Source organism: Bombus huntii, chromosome 17 (genome assembly GCF_024542735.1).
Source record: "Bombus huntii isolate Logan2020A chromosome 17, iyBomHunt1.1, whole genome shotgun sequence".
Taxonomy (NCBI): Eukaryota; Metazoa; Arthropoda; class Insecta; order Hymenoptera; family Apidae; genus Bombus; species Bombus huntii.
In genome coordinates, this window is record NC_066254.1 from 5,131,221 (window position 1) to 5,154,803 (window position 23,583).

Sequence of the window (23,583 nt, forward strand, 5' to 3'; positions counted from 1 at the left end):
ATTTTAATGAAAATACAATATATAATAAAATGTTTTTATGCAATTTAAATAGTTTTAAATTGATTTGTAGATCGAATATAATTCGAATTAAATATTAATTTCCAATGAAATAATATATAAATTTAAATTTATGTGTTAGTAATGCCATCTCTGAATTGTATGAAGTACTCAAATAGTCATATCGATAAATGATACCGTTAATTTGTTACAATAGCCCGTAGTACTCATATATTTCTTAGTAAATACAATGTTTGCTGTAATTTATTAATTTTAGTGATTACCTTCTTTTCTTTACTTTTTTCTTGTAAAATATGGTTAAGGACTACACCTGAAAGGAAACTCATGTTTTTGGAAATGTCATTGGCATGATTGTTTATCCACCATTTTGTTTTGCTGTCGTCCTCAGAGTTTTTCCTGGTACCGTGGCCTATTTTACAATGAACTAGATTGACTCAAATTTCGAAAAATCGTAGAATCAGAGAACGCTCTGTGTTTTCGAAGAGATTTGTTTTTAACGGATTTGAGTCAGTTTTTTAATAAATGTTCTCATTATGAGAATTCGTGAAATTTCACCTCGAGTTCTGACCCAACTTTCCTGACTTCTTTAATCAAATGGCGATTACTAGATAAAACGAACAGTTTTCGCGTCATTTACCACGTAAGTTTAATATTTTAACGATTCTACTTGGGTATAATAGCGCAAATTGTTTAAAACTAGTCGAAAAAAATCGTTTTAGTTCTTGTTTATTAATATTTCATATCATTCAATATTATTAACGTTTTGTGTTATTGCAATTTGTGTGATATTTTTGTTAACTATGAGGGTTAAATATATATGATTAATACAGTTTTCTTACTGCAGGATGTCAGGTCAGAGTGGAGGGCATCGCTTAAGGTTGTCCAAACTCAACGATCAGCTGACGTGCAAATTATGCGGTGGATATTTCATTGATGCCACTACTATCATAGAGTGTTTGCATTCGTGTATGTGTATTCTTCTGTCGCTTTTTTAATCCTTTTGTCTGTGGTGAATAAATACAGTTTCATCATTGCAAAAGGGTTAAGCGACGATTCCAACATATTGATGTAAGCGGCGATTAACGTCGCACTACAGTTTGCAGGAGCTGTATTGTCAAGTATCTGGAGAACAATAAGTATTGTCCAATATGTGAGGTGCAGGTGCACAAAAGTAAACCACTACTCAACATTCGCCCAGACCACACTTTGCAGGACATTGTGTATAAACTGGTACCAGGATGCTATCAAAGTAAGTTTTATTATTAACAAAAGAATAATGTAATGAAGATACATTTAAATATTTATATTATAGATGAGATGCGATGTAGAAGAGACTTTTATCTAAACCATCCTGAAGCATGTACTCAAGCAACATCTCCAGAGGCAAGAGGGGAACCAATTGAATCGCATATATATTCTCCAGATGAATCACTTAGTTTATCATTAGAATACTTTAGTCCATCCAAGGACATCAAAGGTATAGCTGTAAAACCTTTATTGAGGCGGTATCTTCGTTGTCCTGCTGCAGTGACCATTTTTCATTTACAAAAGCTTATACGAGCTAAGTATGGCTTAACTGATGCACACAGGGTGGATGTAATGTATAAAGAGGAACCACTGTGTAGTAGTTATACATTGATGGATGTGATGTATATTTATCATTGGAGACGAGTAAGTATCAACGGTCTATTGAAAATATTTGGAAATTCTAATTCTATTGAAATTTTTTCTATAAACACTTTATCATATTTATTTCAGAAAGTGCCATTGCATTTAAGTTACAGAATATTTGAATCTTCTCCAAAGCGAATAAAACTTTCTGAAGATAATGTCAATTATAAAACAACTTTACTTCATGCTGGAATTGATTCCATTGAATCAAAAGAAGAAAAATCATTAAAGAGGGAATGGAAAGAAGTACAGTTGAAGATTTCTGAAGCTGGTATTATGAGTATTACAGATATAACGGACCAACAATTTAAGAAAAATACAAAAGTTGAAGAATCCATTACTAGCATTGAAACAATAAATACATCAATAGTTGAAGAAAATGATAGTAAAAATAACATACCTGAAGTCAGTGAAGGAAACAAACCGTCTTCAGACAAACAAGACGTTAGCGGGTCTGATAATTCTTCCAAATTAAACGAATTTGGTGAACAAAAATGCTCCAATCAAACAGAAACTGTAAAAACGAAAGGAATAGAAAATACGATAAACCTTAAATATGAGGAGGAATCGAAAAATCGATCGGATAATAACAATGTTGAAGATAAAACAATTTTACAGAAAAGTATTCAATCACAAGGGATGGCACAATATGTGAGTGAACATGAAATTAGAAATAATAACATTGAAAATAAAGATCAAAAGGAGTCATCAAGAAATAACAATAATATTATCGCGGATAAATTGGAAAACTCTAAGCAAAATTCAAGAAATGAGGTAAAATTTATAAATACAGGATCGAAAATCAATGCTCTAAGTGTGAAATTACAATTCCAACCGAAAACCGGACAAATTAGCAGTAACAATGCTTCTTCGAAAAAGGTTACGAAAGATAGGAAAATCACACCACAGTCATCTAAAAAGGTAGACGTAAAGATTACTGAAAACTTAAAATCTACAGAGCTGAAAAATTCTTTTGATCCTTCAAAAACACAAGTAATGACAAATAATGGCGGGGTTACATTAACCAAATCATTAGTTCCATGTTCAACAAAAGCCATATCACAGAAAGCAGAATTACTGGATGCCACAGAACCTGTTTTATCAACGTACCCAAGTACTTCAGTTAATTCTGAAACGAGAGAAACGGAAATAAATGTAAGAAATGTGCAATCAACTGATCAGAAGGAAGAATATTCTTCTCAAGGAGAAAGTATTATAGAAAAAAAACCATATGTATCTGAGCAGATTTCAACAGAATCTTGTCAAAGAACCAATGGACAAGCAAATACACTTTCCCAAAAGTCGTACACTCAAATCGAATCGTTATCAAATGATAATCTCGCATCATCAAATCTTTCTACATCACTACCTATGTCTGTTGGTAATGGAATCAATCCAATTTCTACGTCAACAATAAGTCAATCTACATCTACATTTCCCTATATGGTCCAGGATTTGGTAAATAATACTATGTCGAAAAATTCTCTCAAAAGTTTGAGTACATCAACGGCGCAAAAATTATCCTCTACTGCAATCTCTGAAAATGAAGTACCTACATCTTCAGTATCAGAAAGTTCTACAGCATTTACTATACCTTCCTTGAACGTTTCTTCTTCTTTGAAAAGTAGTTATCTAAGTCCAAGTACTTCAAAAGAGTCCGTTTTGAAAGCGAATTTGGAAATAACTAATACATATTCAGTGCCTCCTTGTCCCGATGCTATTCCAATCTCTTTGATGAAACCAACAATTCGTAAAAATGAATTAATTACGAAGGGTTCTAATTTAAATGAAATTTGTGCAAAAATTGGAGCCTCTGGTTCAAAAATTAACGATATTTGTGCTAAAATTGGGGAAAATTCTAAAGAAAAGAACAAAACGGAAGTAAGAAGTAAATCCGATATCCCAGATTTATTAAAAATCGGGAGAAAGAATGGTTCGCCATCAATCGCTATTGATTCCAGTAGTAAACAGCAGCAACATACAAATATTCCAAATGTGCCCGTTTATGCACCTAATAGTAGTGCAATCACAACAGAGAGCAAACATATTTATTCAAATGTAAAGGACAGTCTTAGGGCTACTTCGTTAATAACTACTTCTCCAATGGCTACGTCACACTCTTTACAGAAGGTTCTTTCTGTCTCTAAAAAGCAAAGTCAAGCAGTAGGTTACAAGACTCTTCGTGATCCTCCGAGATGCTGGAATCCTACACTTTCTAAAAACAATTATGTAGCAGTTAAAAATCAAAGTAAAGAGACACAAAACCAATTACATCAAACCACGCTTTTCGAAAGAAGTAAGACAATTCAGTCTAAACCGGCTAAAATTTTTAAAATGAGAAACATGCCAAGATATTTGGGTAATCCGGCATCTGGAGTGAAGCCAATGTACGGTATTGGTAATGAATGTAAAGAAAAAGAACAGTCGACAATGGCATCAACAACAACTACAAACACATCTAGCAGTTCTAAAAATGGGAACTTGAGTATGATGAAGATAGATCCTAAAACTTTATCTCCAATTGTATCAACAGTTAATTCACCTATCGTTTCACCACCTCCATATTCTCCTAGTGCAAGGAATTACCCAAATCCTCCATTCTCAAGAGATATCTGTAGAAGTACTGGTTCGCCAATATCTCCAAAAAATTCTCCAGTAAATATGCTTTCAACAAGTCCTTTTATACCTTCTCCAACACCAAATATGAATCCTGGGCTAATCTATCCTCACTTTCCACGACCATTTCCAGATGCTACTAGATTTCCAAATCCTTTGATACGTTCACCAATAGGAATTCCATCTCCCAGTGCCTTCCATAGTAATTTACCCCCTTCAATTAATAAATTGTATCAACGATCTAGTTATATTCCACAAACTACTGGCTTTTCTCCAGTTTCACAACCCCCAACAGTTCAGAGAATACCACCAAGCACCTATTCTTCACCTAAGTCACCTAAAACTACCTCTCTAACAGCAATTTCTCCTGCATCTTACAACTTGGTCAAACCCGAAACACAAGCGATTGCAACATCTCTTGAGACTAATAACCTGCTTCTTCCAGAAAATACATCACAGGAAGATGTTAGTGCATTTAATTTGTCTAAGACTGGAAATTTTTCCAACACGGAGGTTGTTAACATACAGACAGAGACAGTTCGAAATTCTAAATCAACTTCGCTTTCTCCCAGTTCAAGTGTTGGACAGAATAAAAATACATCGATCGTTAATTCGAAAACTAAGTTAGAAACGCCTCCATTGGATACAGGCGATCAAGATCAAAATAAGGAACGGTTGGAAAAGGAAGCTATAAAATGTAAAGAACAAAATTTATATCTATCAAAAGGACAAAATTTGGAAAAGAGTCAATCTGATGAGGATAGTGACAGTGTAAATACGAAAAAAGAAAAATCTCCTCCACAAATTAATGGAGATCTCACTAATGAAAAGAAGGACGAAGCAATAACAGAAAAAATTACAGAACAGAATGAGCAAAATGAAGCAGAGATAGTACAAGTTTCAGAAAAAGTTGTTGAAAAAGAAAAAGTAGAAGAACCCAAAAACGAGAAATGTGAAAAAACCGAGGAGCGACAGAATAATTCTGAGATTCAAGTCAACAAAACAAAGACATAAATTTTGCATTAAGCAACTCATGCATGTTGTATGTTCGTTGACGTATGAAAATATTCGGATATTGCTACATTTTATTTTATACAAAATATTTTGTCGAATCGTAATTCAACATATTTCAGATTCCTGACAAATTTTTTCATGCTGCTAATACAAAACGAATACGTGTTGTTATTTTAATTATTACGATTTTTAAACTGCAAAGCATTAAACATATTGAAACAATAATATGTTTAATGTATCACTAATATTTAAATCTTTATCTTACATAAAAGTTGTAATAATTAGAAATACATAACACATGTCTCTCCCTCTCTTTCTCTCTATCTCTTTTCTGGTTTAAACAAAAAAGAAAAAATGAAAGAAATGACTAAATATATTCAAGGTCACGTTTGACATAAGGGCTGTATAAAGATTATATAGAAAACGATACTGCGTATAATTAATCATATTTATATGAGGAGTTTTTATAAAATAATTTCACGCAGTCCGTTAGTTTACATTATTTATCATATTTCTGAACAAATTTTATTATTTGTTTCTTAATATATCTTAGTCAACTAAATATCTAACCAAAGCCTCGAGAATTAATCTAATGTTCCAAGTAGATTTAGCTACGATACACTTTTTCGATTGGCTCTTTTTTCGCATATACCCTCTTTTTAAAAAGGAAACAACTATAGTAAATTGCCCGAGGCCTTATCACAGTAATCTTATATATGAAATAATGTTAGGAAATCGAGAGCAAGAGAAAATCGTTGTTAAATAGTTTAAGAAGATGAGAAAAAGTATTACGCTATATAAGTGATTTCTCTCTTTCCAGCTTAATTAGTTAATATTATCGATGTGTCGCATCGCACCGAATTATTAAAATAGCACGCATGGATAAGAAGTCCACTATTAATTTTGATAAGTGCCGGAAAGAAAGAAAGAGTTAATGTATAGATAAATTTTTAATATTGGATGATTTTCTTTTTCCTTTTAGATACATTTACTTGTAAATAGTGTATAATGATTCAAAGAAGTCTATATCACGTATTAGATATAAAAAAAATGATCGATTATTAATATAATTTGACACGCATATTTTTAGGTATTAAGGATGTAACGATAGTATTTTTTGTCTAATACGAGGAAGCAATTTTTAGAGAGATGCCTGATTGTAGAGCAAAAAACAACGTATTTTTAATAAGTTATTAGTTGTGTGCGCGCGCGACTCTTTTGTATACAAGGTGTACCTGAATGAGTGAGCGAGTGAAAAATGTGTGTGTATAATTTTGCGTAAAAAAATTTCAATATCGAAATTTTAAATTTCAATATCGAAGTTTTCGAAATTTTGTTTTATTTATAACAAAACGTTGATCGTCGTTTGTTTTGAAATTTATGTACATGTTTTACGTATGTTTGTGTGCCCGCGCGCATACTCTGAAGCGCGCGCGTTATCAATACAGTAATAATACTACGTAAAGTAGATGATGTTCTTTTGATTATAAAAATATAGTTGATTATACTTTACACGGTCTGTTGTTTGTATAAGATTTTACCATTACACTTATACGTACAAATATTGAGTTTATTATTAAACGATTACTATAATAATTGTTGTGTAAATGTTAATATACATAAATGTTATAAGTTGCTGATAATTATAATTTATAGAAACTCACATATTGTAATAGAAATAGCTAAAACAAAAATAATTCCAAGGAAATTTGAAAATATACATGGATCATACTATATGCAGCAAATCAATAATTTAAAGATACAGCTAAACATTAGTAAGCTTCTCTGAGTATCTGATGGCATCTTTGAGCTTAAATACCAGTTCTTGCAACTGTTGTATTGTACATGAAAATGTTACATGATCTATTGTTTCATGTTTTTTAGTACTAAGTCGCACATGATAAAGAGGAACACCTAGTGAATTGCATGTGTCCAACTGAAAATGACTTTCATGAATAAGAGCAAATAAAGCATCTGTGAATGAAACGATCGGTGTTCTATTCACCGATCAATTACCTTGACACAGTAATCTAAATGCCAGTCTATATCAATAATGTGAGGTGGATTATTGCCTATCAATTCCAATTGAGACTGTATTGCCTTTTTATTATTAATGTATACTTCACATAATTTCGTAATTCTTTTTTCACCAATATATACAAGATTTAAAAAACTTCTTAAGCTTTCTTCATCTAAATCATGTCGGGTAGCCTCTATAAGTAAACATACCACATCAGCAAAAACCTTTTTTGTTAAAATTGGTTTTGCATCAGATGTTTTGATAGTGCCTGAAATTTTATTAGTTTCAATAATTATGTTAATTAATCTTATTTATATTTGGCAATTACACCAAAACAAATACTCACATTTTATTTCTGAAGGATTTTCATATATATATGAAGTAGCCATTCCTAAAATTTGTAGAAAGTTATCGTCAGTAACAATATTTGTGTTTAGAATATTAGCAAGACCATCAATGGTGTCTTTTGATAATTCCATCATTATATCCTGAAATACTAAATTCACTTAATGATACACTAAAATCAATTGAATAGTATAACTTTCAAATAATTTAATTGCTTTTATAATATATGTCCATTGGGATGACTTCATTTTTAGAACTATGGAAAATATATAAATATTCAACTAAATTTTTAAATATCGAATAAAAATTTCATAAACATGATATGTGAGGTTATCTTTCATAATTGCCAACTATGTATGTTATCGATTTTCAATATCTGACCTATTATAATAATAAGCGGTAATAAATTGAATAACTTTAATTTATTTAATTTACTTTGTAAAATATGAATATATCACAGCTAATTTTTATTAGAACCAAGAAGAGTATAGATTCTACATGTATTTATGCGTGTAGTCACAACTATAACATATTTTAATTTTTGTTATACTTGAAGTTTTAATAAATATTTGTTATATATATATATATAGCATATATATTTATTGTATAAAAAGAAAAAGTATACATTGAAAATAAATTATTATTTATTTTAACCAAAAACTTTTTTCATATGATAATAGTAGCCACACACAAGATATTGAATCTACTGTCAAGTCTAGTAACTCATACTAGAGATGAAAAAATAGGAAGATCACCAATAAACATAGACGAAATTCAGACAACAGTACGCAATACGAATTATCTGTTTTAGTGCTAGATCTCTTACTATTACTCAGAGAAAACGAGCCGAGATATACATAGTTTGTCGGTTCGAATAATCGATTCGATCCAAGTATTCGAAAGATCCGAGCAGCGTGAAAGAATCGAATAACTTGAACGATCCGAACAGGTCGTATACCTTTTGTACAAATTAATTAGACCATCGCATTCGCTTAACGCAAGGTATAAACTACGTGTAATGTACGAAAGATGTACGACCTATTCAGATCGTTCGAGTCACTTAACTATTTCAAACCGATCGAGACAATTCGAGCTACTCGATTCTTTCGAGTATTCGGATCGGATCGATTATTCGTACTTACGAACTGAGTATTCGACGGTTGAGATGGTCATCGGGTTTCTGGGGCACCCCGAGGTCGATAAGGTAGGTACATATAATACATTATCAGAAGATTACTTTTTCTCTAATAGTGAATCCGAATATATTTTGCTGATAATAAACATAATTTATTTGACTGTGATCACGGTAAGTGGTATGAAAATTCCAAGTAATGTTTGTTACAAGAAAATTCTGTCGAATGACGAATTTTGAGCAATATTGTGTATTTGTTTTAATAATTATGTTGATTCAAGCAATACTTTACAAAATTAAGGAGACACTTTATCTAAGTAAATATAAAAATTGAAATTTCTGCAACGATCGATTTACGAAATCAGGAGCGGAAGAATAAGCGTACGCCTGCGCCACGTCCTGTACGTAATCTGTTATTTCAAGTACTCGTGCGAAGCGTACAGTATTAGAAATTAAATATGTAGTTCAATTTTTACCAGATTTTTCATACAACATCTTAAAAGTGATTGCATAAAACGTTGCACGAAAGATTTTAGCAAAAATGCGCAACAATGTAAGGACTACAATAAACGATAAAGTTAATCGAGAGAAAGTGTAATTTGTTATATTATTGCATCTCTATTTGCTCGTTTCGATATTTGTCATTCCATTCTTCCACGTTTCTCATTTATTTCTTTATATGTATATTTTTAATTTAAAATTGTGATAATAAAACGTCAAAAATATTAACATAAAGATATTATTATAAATTGATTCTCTTGTAGGAAGGATCAGTGTTGTACTTGTTACTAGTATTAATCTTATGCGCAGAAGTATGTATGACAAACGCGAGACATTTGATTAAAAAGAGAAATTATAGCGATCAAAGCGTGAGAGGTTATTTGGCAGAGGTAAGGAAACTGTAAACAAACATTTATTATTAAACTGCGGATTTTTATGCATTTATGGGAAATTTAAGAGTGAAAAAATCCAGAGGTGGCACGTAATTAATGCAAACGAAATATATGAAATATCAAATAAGTGGGACACTCCTAGGTGATAATGTTCGTATATCCGTAACCGGACATTTCCGCGTATACTTCTTGTATGCTTGAGGTTACTTCGTTTTCATTCTGCAGATTTCATACATCACATATCTAGGCATTTTCAGTGCAGAAGCGATAGTAATCCTCAAAACCCTTGAATCATTTCTAACAATCAGCAAATCAAAAATTGTACCACCTTCGCTCTAATCTTTCTCCTAGTCTTTCAATTGTGTTTACAAAATGAATTTCCAACGTGAATTTCCATAGATATTCGCAGTCTATACATTATTCATGAGTTATGAATGAATGTCTGTTTCTAGCGGACTTGTTGGTGGAATGAGGTCTGCAAAGAAGAATTTCACAGCAAATTCCGCTGCCGTTGTCCAAGATGGTCCTATTGTCGTGCTCCTGGCAGATATTACGACGCTCATTGCAGTATAACACGTACAGGCTACATTTGGACTCAACCAGAAACTTCGTTGACGCTCGAAGTTAATAAATGAGTCCTTTTTGTAAATTCTTCTTTGATCGCACTTATCCAAAGATCAATCAAAAACTAGTACAGTAGGATCCCAACTACGCGAGGGATAAGGCTGTTTGGATGAGAGAATTTACGGATAATAGAACAGTTACTCTCCTGATGTTCACTTTTACGTATGTATTAAAAAAAAAAAAAAAAAAAAAAAAAAAAAAAAAAAAAAAAAAAAAACGAGAGAAGGGAAGAACATAAATATCAATAATAGCAATACAAACAATGATATTAAATATAATTCTATTAAAGATTTATGGGCCCGAAGTTCTTTTAGCTGTTAAATCACACAACTTTTTTAGCAGATCTAATTCGGTAAAGTTACATTCCATTTGTGACTGCTACCATCTTAACTCTATTTCTAACGCTTCAAATATGTACTTGGAAACGTTGAGGAATATCATTGTCATTATATTCATGTTTCATTTCATTGCCCGAAATACACGTAATATTAGTATCATGGCCAATCGAAGAAGATTCATCACATTGAAACCATTCTATCAGGTCGGCATTATCATAACCTCTATCAGTTCGACGGAAAACTAACTATTATACTAAGAAGAAAATTAATTTAACGTTGAATTTGCTTTAAACACTCGAAAACATTTGAACATGTTAATGGTAAATCATGTAAAAGTGATATTTTCTAACTTGCTTTCCTTAAAAAATTTCATTATTTAACTCGCCTCTTAAAAGCTTTTATACGCAACGACAACTTTCAAACACAACGATCAATTGCATTCAACGACGCAGATTTCCAAGCGAAGCTCGAATGTGCATATATTTATCTTCTATTCTCAACGAAACACTTTACACTGTTGCCGGTTGATTTTGTTAATTCTATATTAGGCGTTTACAGTAATTATAATAAGTAATGTAATGTTAAATATATTGAATATTATATTTATATTGTATACTATATCGTATTTCGATGCGCAATATCATTATGTATTTTAAATTACCTTTTGCATACATTTTATTGAATGTGTATTTTAAGACCAACATGTGTATGCATATTAGTTACATGTTTAAATCATACACCCATAAGTATCTAAATGTTATAATTCAATTAATTATATTAAAAGATGTATTTTTGTTATCCGTGAATATATTATCAACGTATCCATACTATGGGATAAACTAATTTCAAATATAATTATCAAGTTAGACACAGTTTTAAGTAATGTAATTAAGAAAGGCAAAAGACTTAGATAAAAAGATTTATTTGCTAATACTCAGTCAAATATTCTTTTAATTTATTTAATTTTGCTATTTAATCGTGACACATAAAACGTATTCTTCAAATGTATGCATAGAATGTTTACAATAAAAATTATAATAAAGTACAGTAAAATTTGATGCAAAATGTTTGTCGAATGCATTATCTGATAAATCTTATTCTTTGTTTCGGTTACATTATTAATTATATACATTAATTTATATGCTATTACTTGATTAAAACTTTACTTACTTTACACCAGTGCCTAGCATAACGTACTAATTGACTCGAAATAGAAGATGAGAAAACTAAAAATTAATCATCCGATGACTAGTGCTTTGCAAGAAATTAATAATAAATAGAAATTAATTTACGTAGAATGTAATTTAAATTAATAATAATTTTAATAAATTAAAAATTGATATAAGCTGAATGTATATACACGTTAAAAATGATAATTACTCATTTAACGTCATATAAATATTAATTTTAAATATTATAAATATGTATATAGTACGTTTCTAAAAATATATAATCTTTTACATATCGATATCCTTTCATCGTATATGTATGATAAAAACTAATACCTACATATATTTTCATGTAACATATGGCAATCTTATTTTTCTAATACATCGTCGAATTACATTATTTTTCACGTTGCATGATTCTTCGTGTGTTCTCTTATATTATTTTTGTGTTTTATATTAGATAATTTACTTTATCATTTATATACAAAGAGAACAATAAAAATATTGCTAGTGAATTATTAATCAACGTGACAATATTATTTTAATTGTAATCAGGCAAGATGAAATTGACTGCTTCAGATGACGTTGTGGGACAAGTCATGAATTCGTTGTTCCAAAGTAGTCAATTTTTTTCTCATACAATTTTTCGTATTAAAAAAGGTATGCACAAGCGTCTTAGGATATTAAAGTAACCGAGATACACGAAACACCCTGTATTAATTAACAATACATATATCCTTTTCTAGAAAAGTAAATGAGACCTAAATTAATGCTTGAAATAAGTAATATAAGTGATGTAGAAATCAGCTCCTATAAAATATATTACAGCTTTACACATGATTTCTGTTACAAGTTATTTGAAGAAGAAAAGTTCATATACATCAGTTATATAAGAATATACATTAACTCATATGATCTTTTTTCATTAATCATTCTTATGCATGATATATATTTTTAGATAGATTTAGATTTTATATTATACAATTACATAGCAAAATAGTAAATCTTAGAGTAGCTGTACTGCGTCATATAATTTGTACTATACCAATGATTAAATAATGAGAATTATTATATACAATTGCACATAATCACGTTAAAGTAGTTAACGATTTTAAAAATATTGAAGATCTGGTTCCAAAAACTAGAAATTAGTCTCCCTTATTGCATTCAATTCCATGTTTACTAGATATTTTTGGATATTTTTGTTGGAAATATGAGATCTCTTATGCCTCTTTTTGATAGAGTTTCATAGACCTACGTTTTTTGATTCCCGATAAATCATATAAGTTTAAAATCAAAATAAAGAAAGAAGAAGAACAAAAATTTGAACTTTACAAACATTTCTAAATTATTATTCTAAATTATTATTTCTAAATTATTTCATTTTAAAATAAAAATGTAATTATTCATCTATAAAACAAATCTTTTTAGTTCAACATATGAGCGTGATAATAATATTATAGTAATATATTTCAAAATGCAACTCGAAGAGTTTCGCATAATATGACCTTATTATCTCTACAACCTCATGGCAGTGAGCCATTAGTAATCAACGATCGAGCTAGTAAATGTTGTTACGTAGCATTTTATAATCGTCCCTTTATATCAGGACTTCCTAGACTATGGATCGCAACCCCATATGAAATCGTGTAACAGAATTATGGGGTCGTGAAAATTTTCGAGATCGTGGATGCGGAAAGTTTAAGAAGCACTGCTTTAGGCTCATAAATAGATTGCCTATTCCTTTGTACATATTCGCTCTAAATTTAATAGCCGCATCCTTATAATTGACGAAGTTACAGTAAATTTTGTAAATCGATATGAATCGTTCGGTAGCAGAGTCAAAGTAGTTAAATATAGTTTTTCGCTTTATTCTTCTTTCCATTGTCTGTTCTTTTAGATCGTCATAACTATTATATCTATTATTACATCAAAATCCGAATTCTATTACAGATAAAAAAAAGTCTCGATAATCAACTCCTGGTTATATCTTGAGAGACATTAATGTACTTTGTTACAAGTTTAACAATTTTCTAAAATCATTACTTTGTAATAACAAGAAATATAATTATATTTAAAGAAATAATATTAAGGTATTTAAAATACCATTAAATAATGAAATCTAAATGTTCGCGTGCTGTTAAGCTGGCGAATGATATAAACGAAAACGTTAAACTAAAAAAATTATAGAAATTCTAGTAGAAACGAATAAGAATAATTTTATAAAATTTCTAGTCGATATATTCATCGTCATCATCGTCAACAAATTTAATATTTTGATCATAAAAAGACCCCTGCTTTAGGCAAAATGTTTCTATACCATAATCTGGATTTTGAACATTTAAAGAAGCATCAATATCTCTGCTATTTAATTTTCGTACTTGAGAAAAGCTTTTTAAAGGGCTCCCTGATAATTCTGTCATAGGAATATTTACTGTGTCCTTTATGTTTGTAATTGACTGAGTGCATTCCATTAACTCTTTATATTTACAAGACATATTTGTTATATCCTCATCTTGATTGTTAGGAATTTTTTTTTGATTACAATTCTGCTTTATCTTTGAAAGATCTTTTTGTAAAATTCTGTTCGGCGTAGAACATAGTTTTCCTTTATTATTTTCATCGTTATTCAGCATATTTATAGGGCTTCCAAGAAGGCTTTTAGAAGAGTTCGATTCTTCGCTTGATTCTTCATCTTTGCCTAGACGAACCCTATGAGGAGCAAAGGACATTAATATAGAAACAACTATTTTAAAAATAATTTAAAAAAAAAAATGTCTAATCAATATACATACATATATTGGGGTAAATGATGTTATTGCGAATTCAATCAAGCATAGTAAATAAATGGTAACTTGAGGCAATGATCGAACGCGAAATCGCAAAATTTTACATTGAAAGGATTGATTTTAGGATTTACATATGTTTATTAGACATTTTTTACTTCTCTTTGTGAGTGCTATAATCCCTTTAATACTATCCATAGTTACATAAATTACGTACTACTACGGACTTACCTCCGGTTTGAAATAACACAGTATTGTTTATGTTCGAGGATACCAGATACAGATTCCATGCTTACTTTAATACTAGAATCTTCTAGAAGTTTTTGGACAGGAAGTAATTTTTCAAACGTTCTTGTTCTGAAAGTTTCAGAGATTTCACTCCTAATTAATTTCTATAATCCAAATTTTAGCAATAGTCTCTTTTCTTTTTAGAAATATTTTTCATTATTAATATAAGACTAGTTAAACAGTTTTATAATTTAATGCATAAAATTAATCCATAAAAATATTATATCTGTAAGTCATTTGCAAAGTAATAATAGGTATATGTTTTTAATATTTACCCTTGTTCCAATTCAAATCCAAAATCTTCAAAACTAGAAAGTTTCATTCTTCTATATTCGGAAGGTGTTAATGCAGCACCTTCAGTCTCAAGAGCCAAAATAGAATTTCTCTTGCTTCTGTTGATAAACAATAACATATAATTATGTAATTAATAATATTACTGCTAAATTAAAAAAAAAAAAAGGTTACTAGTTACCCTAAGAGAAGATCTTCTGTGTCTAGATGTAAATCCTCGATTGGTGGAATCCAAACTAAAAAAGCAGGATCCATTCCTAAGTAAGATCCTGGAACAGCACTAGCATTTGCCACATTGTAATCATAATAATCCAGTTCGAGTTCTGAATCAGGATTTGTTAGACTAAATTCCGATCCTGGACCTTGTAGAAGTTTTTCACGATTTCTTCTTTCCTTTGTTTCTTTCCCACTTACCAAAATTGATGGACTTGAAATAACACTTTCAGGCGAAGATTCCTATGTGTTAAGAAAGATACAAAACAATGAACATTACACATATAATTTTTCTTTAAATTTTATAATTTCTTAGATAAAGAAATATTTACTTTTCCTTCTGAATAACTAATATCATTATTTTGATAAATTTTTGAGATGCTATTACTTTTATTATCTTTTAAGTTACCATTTTCCATTTTTAATTCTTTCTCTTCTGAACCATCATAATCTATTGTTTGTAACCTATATAATATATCAATAATATTGTAATTAACTTGCAATCTTTTAAATCTCTGTTATATCAATTAAAATACATAATAAACTCACTTTACGGGATAAGCATATTTAACTTCTGGTTTATGATACACGAGAATACTGGAAGCTGATAATAATTTATCACAGTTTGACTTTATTGATGTGATTGTTTTGTCAGAAGAACTTTCCAACGTGCTATTTAATTTTAATGTACTAGAACTCAATGTAGATTCATCCTTGCACCTACATTGAGAAGATATGTATATAATAATAGTATTCAAATTTGATCTTTTTTATTGTGGAACAGTTTTTACGATTTTCTAGAATTTTAAAATAATATTATTCTTACCCTGTTAAGGTTTCAATACTATGGTAGTGATCTTCTGTATTACTTAAAGTCTCCTTTGGAGCAGATTTAGTGGTTGTTTCTATCATAGAGATAACTTCGGAAATGATTGTACTTGTAGATAGAAATTTTGATCGATCAGGCATTAGTTCTGATTACAAAAAAAATGAATTTGATTGAGATTATAGGTACGAAACAGTTTCTAGTAGTTATGAAAATTATTCATTTTATATGATAAGAATAGTGCTTAGATTAGTGCTTAGATTAGAATAGTGCTAAAGAATAGATATAATTCCTATTGTAATCATCAAAAAGAAGAAAACGGTCAACAAAGAAAGTAATAAACATTAATATAAAATTAATATTAATGAAACATTCAATAATTTTATCAAATAATTAGATATTAAAAAATATATATAACTGATGAAAAATGTCATAATATTGATACCTGAAACATCATTGAGACTATCCAAATCCTCAGCAATACGATACTTTCTATACTTTATAATAAATTGTAACGCCAAGAAAATAGAAACTATAAATATGAGTATCAAAAGCAAGGCAGTTGCTAAATGTGCTGGTTTCCAAAAGATCCATTCTTCTTCAACGTTCGTTAAATTTGTTTCAAAAGGCACAGTGGTGGTGGTTCTATTTCTTTTTAGATACTTTTTATCTATAAAGACGAGGCGTTGCAATTAACTATTTTTAAATAATCTACTTTAAAATAAAGTATGCAATGTTTTAAATTACTATGAAAAACATGATTCTGTAATAATTATTTTTACCTAGTACAGCTGCATGAGCAAGAAAACCACCGATACAAGCATCCCCTGATGCTACAAGTTCATCACTAAAAAATTCCAGTAATAAATTTTGCCCAGAGCTGATGAGTGTTTTCACAGTAAATTGCATTTTATCATATGTAACGTCGATTAAGAGATCTGCATTTAAGGAATTCCCATCCCGAACACGAAAATACTGTCCTGGGCAAGGAAATTGTAATTGATCTAAATGTAATCCAATTATAAAATTCGCCTGCGCCTAGACAAATTAAATCAGACTGTAGACTATTGATGTTATTATCTGCGGTGATAATTTATTATTTATTTGGCATTTATTGATTATTTATTTTCTTATTAGTTATTTAGTATTACTTGCAAAAGCCAGAAGGATCGGCCAGGACAGGCTTGAGTATTAGCTCCAAGGATTTTCCTGTAAGGTTGATGCTTTAATACAATACGACATCCACATCGACACTGTAATCCAATGTCAGCTACAACTTCCGGCTTTGTTGCAGCCAAAACTGCACTATCGCATATCGAATTCTGAATTCGATTATGCCATGCTTCATTTTTAGAGGATACTTCCCAAAATATTTTGCCACAGAATTCAGTTTCTATTGCCTTTCCCTATCATTTGATAAATAAATGTTAACTTTAGTGATTTTGTCATCCCTACTAAGAAATTGAACATACGTGTATAATAATTATTTATTTGGATTTCGAATTAACCATGTAATTGTACTAACAACATTAATTGAATCTTGCATTAATAAATAAATATTTACCTGGCAAAATCTTGCTCCATATTTCGGAGGTGGAGTGTCACAAAAGCGATATCGATTTCGAATTCCTCCAAAACACGAGCTACTGCATGGGCTCCATGGACTCCAAGGTCCCCAACCAGCAGCATCACTTTCTAAATAGAGCAATATTGAGCAAAAATGAAGTATTAAAGAAATAACTTGTATGTTTCTAATATTTATACATAATAAAATGTATTACTAAGATGCATTATAATGTATGTTTTCAGGACTTTCTACATAACTTCGACAATCTTAATTACTATCTTAGTTGTCATGATAAAAAAAAAATTAAGCTATGGGAGTGAATATCATCTCAAGGAAATATCATATGATATTTTAATAATAATAATAATAACGTTTTTAAATGAAATAACATATTTTATCCTTTATTATTAAAATGATAAGATTAAAACGCGTTCAACCATGTGCCATACTATGACCTTGAAATGACCTGGACCGAGAATTCCGCAAGTAAATGACTGAGGTGGAAGCTCACAGAAAATGAATTGCAGAAACAAAATCGTACTATTTATTATTTTAACGCGTGCTTAATGTTCCGATAACGGCAGCAGGTATAACAATGCGTATTTCCAACGCTTATAAAAGCATATTTTCGGTTACAATAAACAGAGTTGGGCATGCATTAGTTTTACACCTAAATAAGTTTATTGAGTTTAGGGGACTTGTTATGAAACATCCTGCATATGTACGTAGAGATAGATATAATGTTAATATCATACATGAATTGCGAAAAGTTTGAATGTACCTTGGAGAGGGAAGGTGGGTATGCAGGACATATTAACATCCCCCATAGCACCTGTGACCGCCTGGCTAACATAGACGAAACAATATTCGACAAATTTTTCTGTGAAAAGATCACAATCGAAAGCCAAGGAATGCTTGCCAGGTATTGATCTAGATTCGGTGATATAATGAAGACTGGAGGGTGAAGCAACGGAAGTAACATCAGCTTTCAAACGACCATAAACACGAACACGATCACCTTCTAGTCGACACGCAGGATATTCGAAAAGGACGGCTACACCTCCTGATCCTTCACAAGGATATATCGATCTTGCATGAACCGTAAGTTTAAATTCTTCAGACCATTTCACCTGTAATTCAAACGTAAAGTAAGCAATTTATAGCAAAATATTTATATACGTTATTGTTTCTAATATGTTATTTACTAATGTACTGTTAATGTAAGTCACAAAAACAAATTTTCTATTATTGCTTGAAGGATTTTATTATATCATGTAAATAATTGGCTTGGAATAAAATACACCTTTGTGCTAATTACCTTAAAGTACACGCTAGTATTTGGTGCTGTAGGATTGGTACTCGAAGCTTTTAATCTTACAGCATAATTGCCAGGTAACCCGAGCAATTCACATCGGAAAAAAATAGTCTTTGTTGGTAAAAAATCTCTTATTTCTTCATAATATAATATCTGAAAATATAGCACGAAATTTACAAATAACATAATAACTGTTTTATTAATAATGTAACTGTTTTAGAGATAATAATAATCTTTAAAATAGAAATAGGTAAAAACAAAGTTGTAGAAAGACTGTTCATTTACTTGAATATAAGTATTATTCTGCAAATAACAAGCAGTTACACTAGATCCGCAATATATTAATTGTAGGATGTAAACAGTTACAGGAACATTGTCAGATGGACTGCAGTTTACTCCATTGTATCTTATTGTGGCTTTGACAGGCTTATCTGGGTAAGTAGTAATTTGCTGAGATTCTAAGAAGATTGTTGGTAGTGGCCACTTTACATCTAATATTTTACTTGTCTACAAGCATAAATATGTATCATTACCATTTCAATGCAAATATGCTACGATCATATTATAGAAGATGTAATAAAAAGTACATTAAATATTAACGATATTATAGAGCAAATCCTATAAGTAAAAATGAGAAACAATAACAACCTGATGAAGAGTGGCAACAGGCACTGTTGAATTTTCATACTTATATTCCACTCGTAGAGCGTAAACACCGCCACGAGTAAAATACCCGCAGGGAATGATGATTGAAATGGTTTCATTTCCCGAAGGCAACTGTTCTAGTTGAATTTCACCTATTAATTCTGATATGTCTTCAAAAAGGTACAGTACTCTATGAACAACATAAACAGCATGTAACGGTTAGTTTGTAGATCGTACAGTCAAAGGGTAATCGTTTAGAACATTAAAATATTCGATCACTCCTAGAAACCTGTTATGTATATATACATTGTACAAAACATTTTGGGTTTTCATTAGTACTGTAACGAGACACGACTATCGTCATTATCTTGGTAAAATTTGAAACGGATCTGAAAATATACGTTCGGAGGGTTCGGAAATTCAACATTCTCTGAAAATAAGTTACGTGGTACAGAAATTAATCTGTATACGGGGTGTATTACGACATGTGGGACCTACTCTAGGAGTAGACAGAAGGCACGAAAATAATGAGAGAAGTTCATATGAAATTTTTTAAAGATTGCAAAATTCTTTGATACGACGTGTGCAAGCATACGCACAGACCAAAGATAGCCATTTCGAGCATCTTCTATGAAGGGGCACATGTTCATATGAACTCTTTTCACTGTTCTTATGCCTCTTGTCCATTCCTGAAGTAGGTCCGACATATCATGATACATCCTGTATACGTATTTTCTGGGTGGTTTCAAATTTTGCTATTATAAAAATGGTAGCCCTGTCTCATTACAGTGCTAATGAAATTTCAAAAAATGTCGTAGAACGTATTCATGAAAAAATTCTATAGTAACTTCTCGAATATTTTACATTTTAACAATCAATTTCAATAGCTGGCAATAAGACGCAAACTAGCTTACCTCAGTAGAAAAAATTGATTAGAAATATTTTCAAGTGATTTCGAATCTGCATTTTCTTCTTCTTTGAATCCATATTTGTACTTTGTTTTTTCTAACGTTTCAGTCGACTTTGTAACAGATATTGTAAGGTCTCCCGAAAGGGCGACGTGAGAAGAAGGAGAATCAATTTTCAATGCAACAAACTCATCTTCTTCCTTTATCATTGATCTAGTAATATCTAAATTTTTTATTTTATTATTATTAATTATCTAATGATTTGTATTTAACATATATTCACATTAATGAAGTATAAAATTAAATGGTAGATAACATTTTCATTTTTGTGTATGTATGCCTTTCCATAACAATTTAAATGTGAAAAGTAATGAAATAAATTTACCGAATTCAAGGAGGATGGTAACTAGTATTCCAAGGAAGAGCCATTTAAATTTCAAATTCATATCCAATTCGTCATCCGTGTTCAATTTCTAAACAACCGCAGACAAGTAAATATAACATTTAAATTAAGAAATTGGAAAATTATTTTTACTTCATCATTTCTACTTACTTTTAATTTTATAAATATTCTCAATAAATAATAATAAAAAAAAGCCAGATATAATTTCTAATGTCACAGTCAATTAATTTTAAAAGCATTGTAATATTTATAAACTTACAATTTTCTGGTTTATCTGGATGCGAGCATTCTCCTCGTGAATAATTTTTCTCGCATTGAGAGGAGGAGAGTCATAAATGTGCTGTTGGTGGAGGATGCACCACTGCAATTTGCAGGAATCGATATCGAAGGTCTTATGTACACCGCAAACTTTCACTATTCACTTCTCCAACATTTTTACACCTTCGCAATTTAGGAAAATGCTTGACAGTACATCGTCTTTATTACCATTAACCATAATGTTAAGCATTAACATCATAATCTGTCTTATTTATGTTTCCAAACTAAAACAATAACGATAAGATTAAAGATTCAACAACTATCACGATACAGTTGCAGCATTTTAATAAATAAATTAAAAGATGAAGTTCAAACAATGGACTGTAACATTCAAAGTTACACAAACATTTTACACTATTTTTTAGTAAAAATTGCATATCACAGTTTCAATAAAAATTGTGAAAAGCGACGAGCAAAACTCTATTATACATATAAACAATATAACGTACAAACAAAATATTTGTTCAAAATCGTTATAGAAAGCATGCACATATTCCAAAATTAAGGAAAATCATATTATTTAAATGAACTGCATATAGTAATATAGCATGTATAGTAAATGTAAAATAATTAAGAGATTGGCACTATTTTGAAACAAAAAATCGATGTTTAAAAAATATCTTATAAACTGCAAAAATAAGCATTTCCAAAAATGGTAAACAGAAATAAACAGCAAACTATATATTTATTAACATATTTTTCAACAAAACATTTTTATATTTCACTATAAACACCTTTTCTTTTTAAATGCTCACACGACGTCCTCATTAATGCAATGAAACAATCATAGGCAATAATGTATTAATCATAAACAGAAAAAATCTATAGCAGACTGAATGAAAGAAATGTAAAAGGAATTTTAATCGAGAAAATGTAAGGGTAAAATACGAACGATCCATACGCGGTTCATAAGGCAACTAAACTGTCGGGGTCGACGGCCAGTTCTCTCTCCCTTATTCGTCGGCCCACCCCACTACAAAGGTCGTCCTTTAGGGAAAGTACTCTGACAGAATATCGACTTTAATCAATGAAGGGATTATATTGACCTAAAGTCTGCTAAACGAAAGAGTGCTGTTTATATTATATTTGCATTATATATATATATATATATATATATATATATATATATATATATATATATATATATATATTTTAAGATTATAGTTTTCATATTTTTTACTTTTAGTTATTTTCATTATAATGCATACCTACGTATGTATACATATATCTTACAAATATGTTAATTCAGTAAATATATACACATAATCAATGTATATTTACTAATTTCATACCTAAATAAATATAATTACAAGCAATGAAATTTTAAGTAGAAGTATCCTGGATTGTTTAAGGATTAATCGAGTGATTACATAGTCAATGCATAAATCTCAATTTTGAGCATTTTTATTATATGGCATAGGTATACATAACATATAAAAATTTTTAATCTTTATTGTATTGCTTATATCCTATGAAAATATTTAATATTTGTTTAAAAATCAGTTTCTTCAAGGATTAATGTAATTTTAAACTATTGACAAAATGTCATCATGACTATTTTTAATATTATTATTCTTTTATTCTGTTATTGTTTTAGATTTATAAATCTTGATATTCTAATTATTTTATTTTGAATAAAATTGCTATAATCGACAATGTTATTAAAGTAAAACTGACTATTACCTTTTACCGCACTCTTGCAGTACGTTGAACTCTTATTACTTTATTGTCTGTTTATGATATAATGACATGTCACTTATCTTTAACGATCCAGGAAACATATCAGCAACTAATTTTCCAGAAATCGTCGTCTCATGTTATATATGCTCTCTGCAATATGAAATTTATTTTATTACAAATGTTAATTATTTCATGTATTTATAAATGTACTACATACGTACATTATGTTACTTGTTTATTATCTACTATTATCTATTACGTGTTTTAAAAACAAATATACTTCACACATACATATTATATATACGTGTGTATATATATATATATATTCATTAAATATATACCCTTTTTGCAAATATTTCTTATTTCTTGTTAACAAAAAATAGTGATTTATAATGTTTTCTATGTTCCTAAATTTAAAGCACATAAATATTGTCAATTATGTTTAATTAAAGAACTAACCAGATAATTTTATTTATTCGTTTTATATGACACATTAAAATAAA

General features: G+C 29.9%; 4 protein-coding genes across 23 annotated transcripts; 2 read left to right on the forward strand and 2 right to left on the reverse strand.

Moving 5' to 3' along the window:
• Positions 1-149: 149 nt before the first annotated feature.
• LOC126875065 (mucin-3A-like) lies at positions 150-6,831 on the forward strand. Of its 2 annotated transcripts, XM_050637706.1 has the most exons (6): positions 150-658; positions 863-984; positions 1,115-1,267; positions 1,331-1,689; positions 1,777-4,174; positions 4,751-6,831. In XM_050637706.1, the coding sequence occupies exons 2-6, from the start codon at positions 864-866 to the stop codon at positions 5,317-5,319; spliced, it is 3,600 nt and encodes a 1,199-aa protein (XP_050493663.1). In that variant the 5' UTR covers positions 150-658; position 863; the 3' UTR covers positions 5,320-6,831. The 2 variants fall into 2 exon arrangements, with proteins under 2 accessions (XP_050493663.1, XP_050493662.1); XM_050637705.1 differs by having other exon boundaries at positions 153-658; positions 1,777-6,831.
• Positions 6,832-6,868: 37 nt separating this feature from the next.
• Positions 6,869-8,880, reverse strand: LOC126875100 (COMM domain-containing protein 3-like). Of its 11 annotated transcripts, none has more exons than XM_050637816.1 (4): positions 8,414-8,880; positions 7,686-7,827; positions 7,336-7,607; positions 6,869-7,255 (listed from the first exon to the last, which is right to left on the reverse strand). In XM_050637816.1, the coding sequence occupies exons 1-4, from the start codon at positions 8,447-8,449 to the stop codon at positions 7,085-7,087; spliced, it is 621 nt and encodes a 206-aa protein (XP_050493773.1). In that variant the 5' UTR covers positions 8,450-8,880; the 3' UTR covers positions 6,869-7,084. The 11 variants fall into 11 exon arrangements, with proteins under 11 accessions (XP_050493773.1, XP_050493774.1, XP_050493775.1 ...); XM_050637817.1 differs by having other exon boundaries at positions 7,686-7,835; positions 8,440-8,879; XM_050637818.1 differs by having other exon boundaries at positions 8,511-8,878.
• Positions 8,881-9,016: 136 nt separating this feature from the next.
• Positions 9,017-13,190, forward strand: LOC126875110 (uncharacterized). Its single transcript, XM_050637841.1, has 3 exons — positions 9,017-9,369; positions 9,581-9,706; positions 10,162-13,190. Exons 1-3 carry the CDS (start codon positions 9,358-9,360, stop codon positions 10,342-10,344), a joined length of 321 nt encoding a protein of 106 aa, XP_050493798.1. The 5' UTR covers positions 9,017-9,357; the 3' UTR covers positions 10,345-13,190.
• LOC126875066 (uncharacterized) lies at positions 10,525-23,346 on the reverse strand. Of its 9 annotated transcripts, none has more exons than XM_050637709.1 (20): positions 23,298-23,346; positions 23,084-23,230; positions 21,342-21,624; positions 21,065-21,152; positions 20,686-20,902; positions 19,775-19,961; positions 19,412-19,633; positions 19,130-19,279; positions 18,593-18,941; positions 17,809-17,939; positions 17,396-17,650; positions 17,027-17,282; positions 16,690-16,914; positions 16,245-16,392; positions 15,968-16,138; positions 15,751-15,883; positions 15,387-15,661; positions 15,190-15,306; positions 14,858-14,983; positions 10,525-14,552 (listed from the first exon to the last, which is right to left on the reverse strand). In XM_050637709.1, the coding sequence occupies exons 4-20, from the start codon at positions 21,123-21,125 to the stop codon at positions 14,072-14,074; spliced, it is 3,504 nt and encodes a 1,167-aa protein (XP_050493666.1). In that variant the 5' UTR covers positions 21,126-21,152; positions 21,342-21,624; positions 23,084-23,230; positions 23,298-23,346; the 3' UTR covers positions 10,525-14,071. The 9 variants fall into 9 exon arrangements, with proteins under 9 accessions (XP_050493666.1, XP_050493667.1, XP_050493665.1 ...); XM_050637710.1 differs by having other exon boundaries at positions 23,302-23,320; XM_050637708.1 differs by lacking the exon at positions 23,298-23,346 and having other exon boundaries at positions 23,084-23,264.
• Positions 23,347-23,583: the final 237 nt, after the last annotated feature.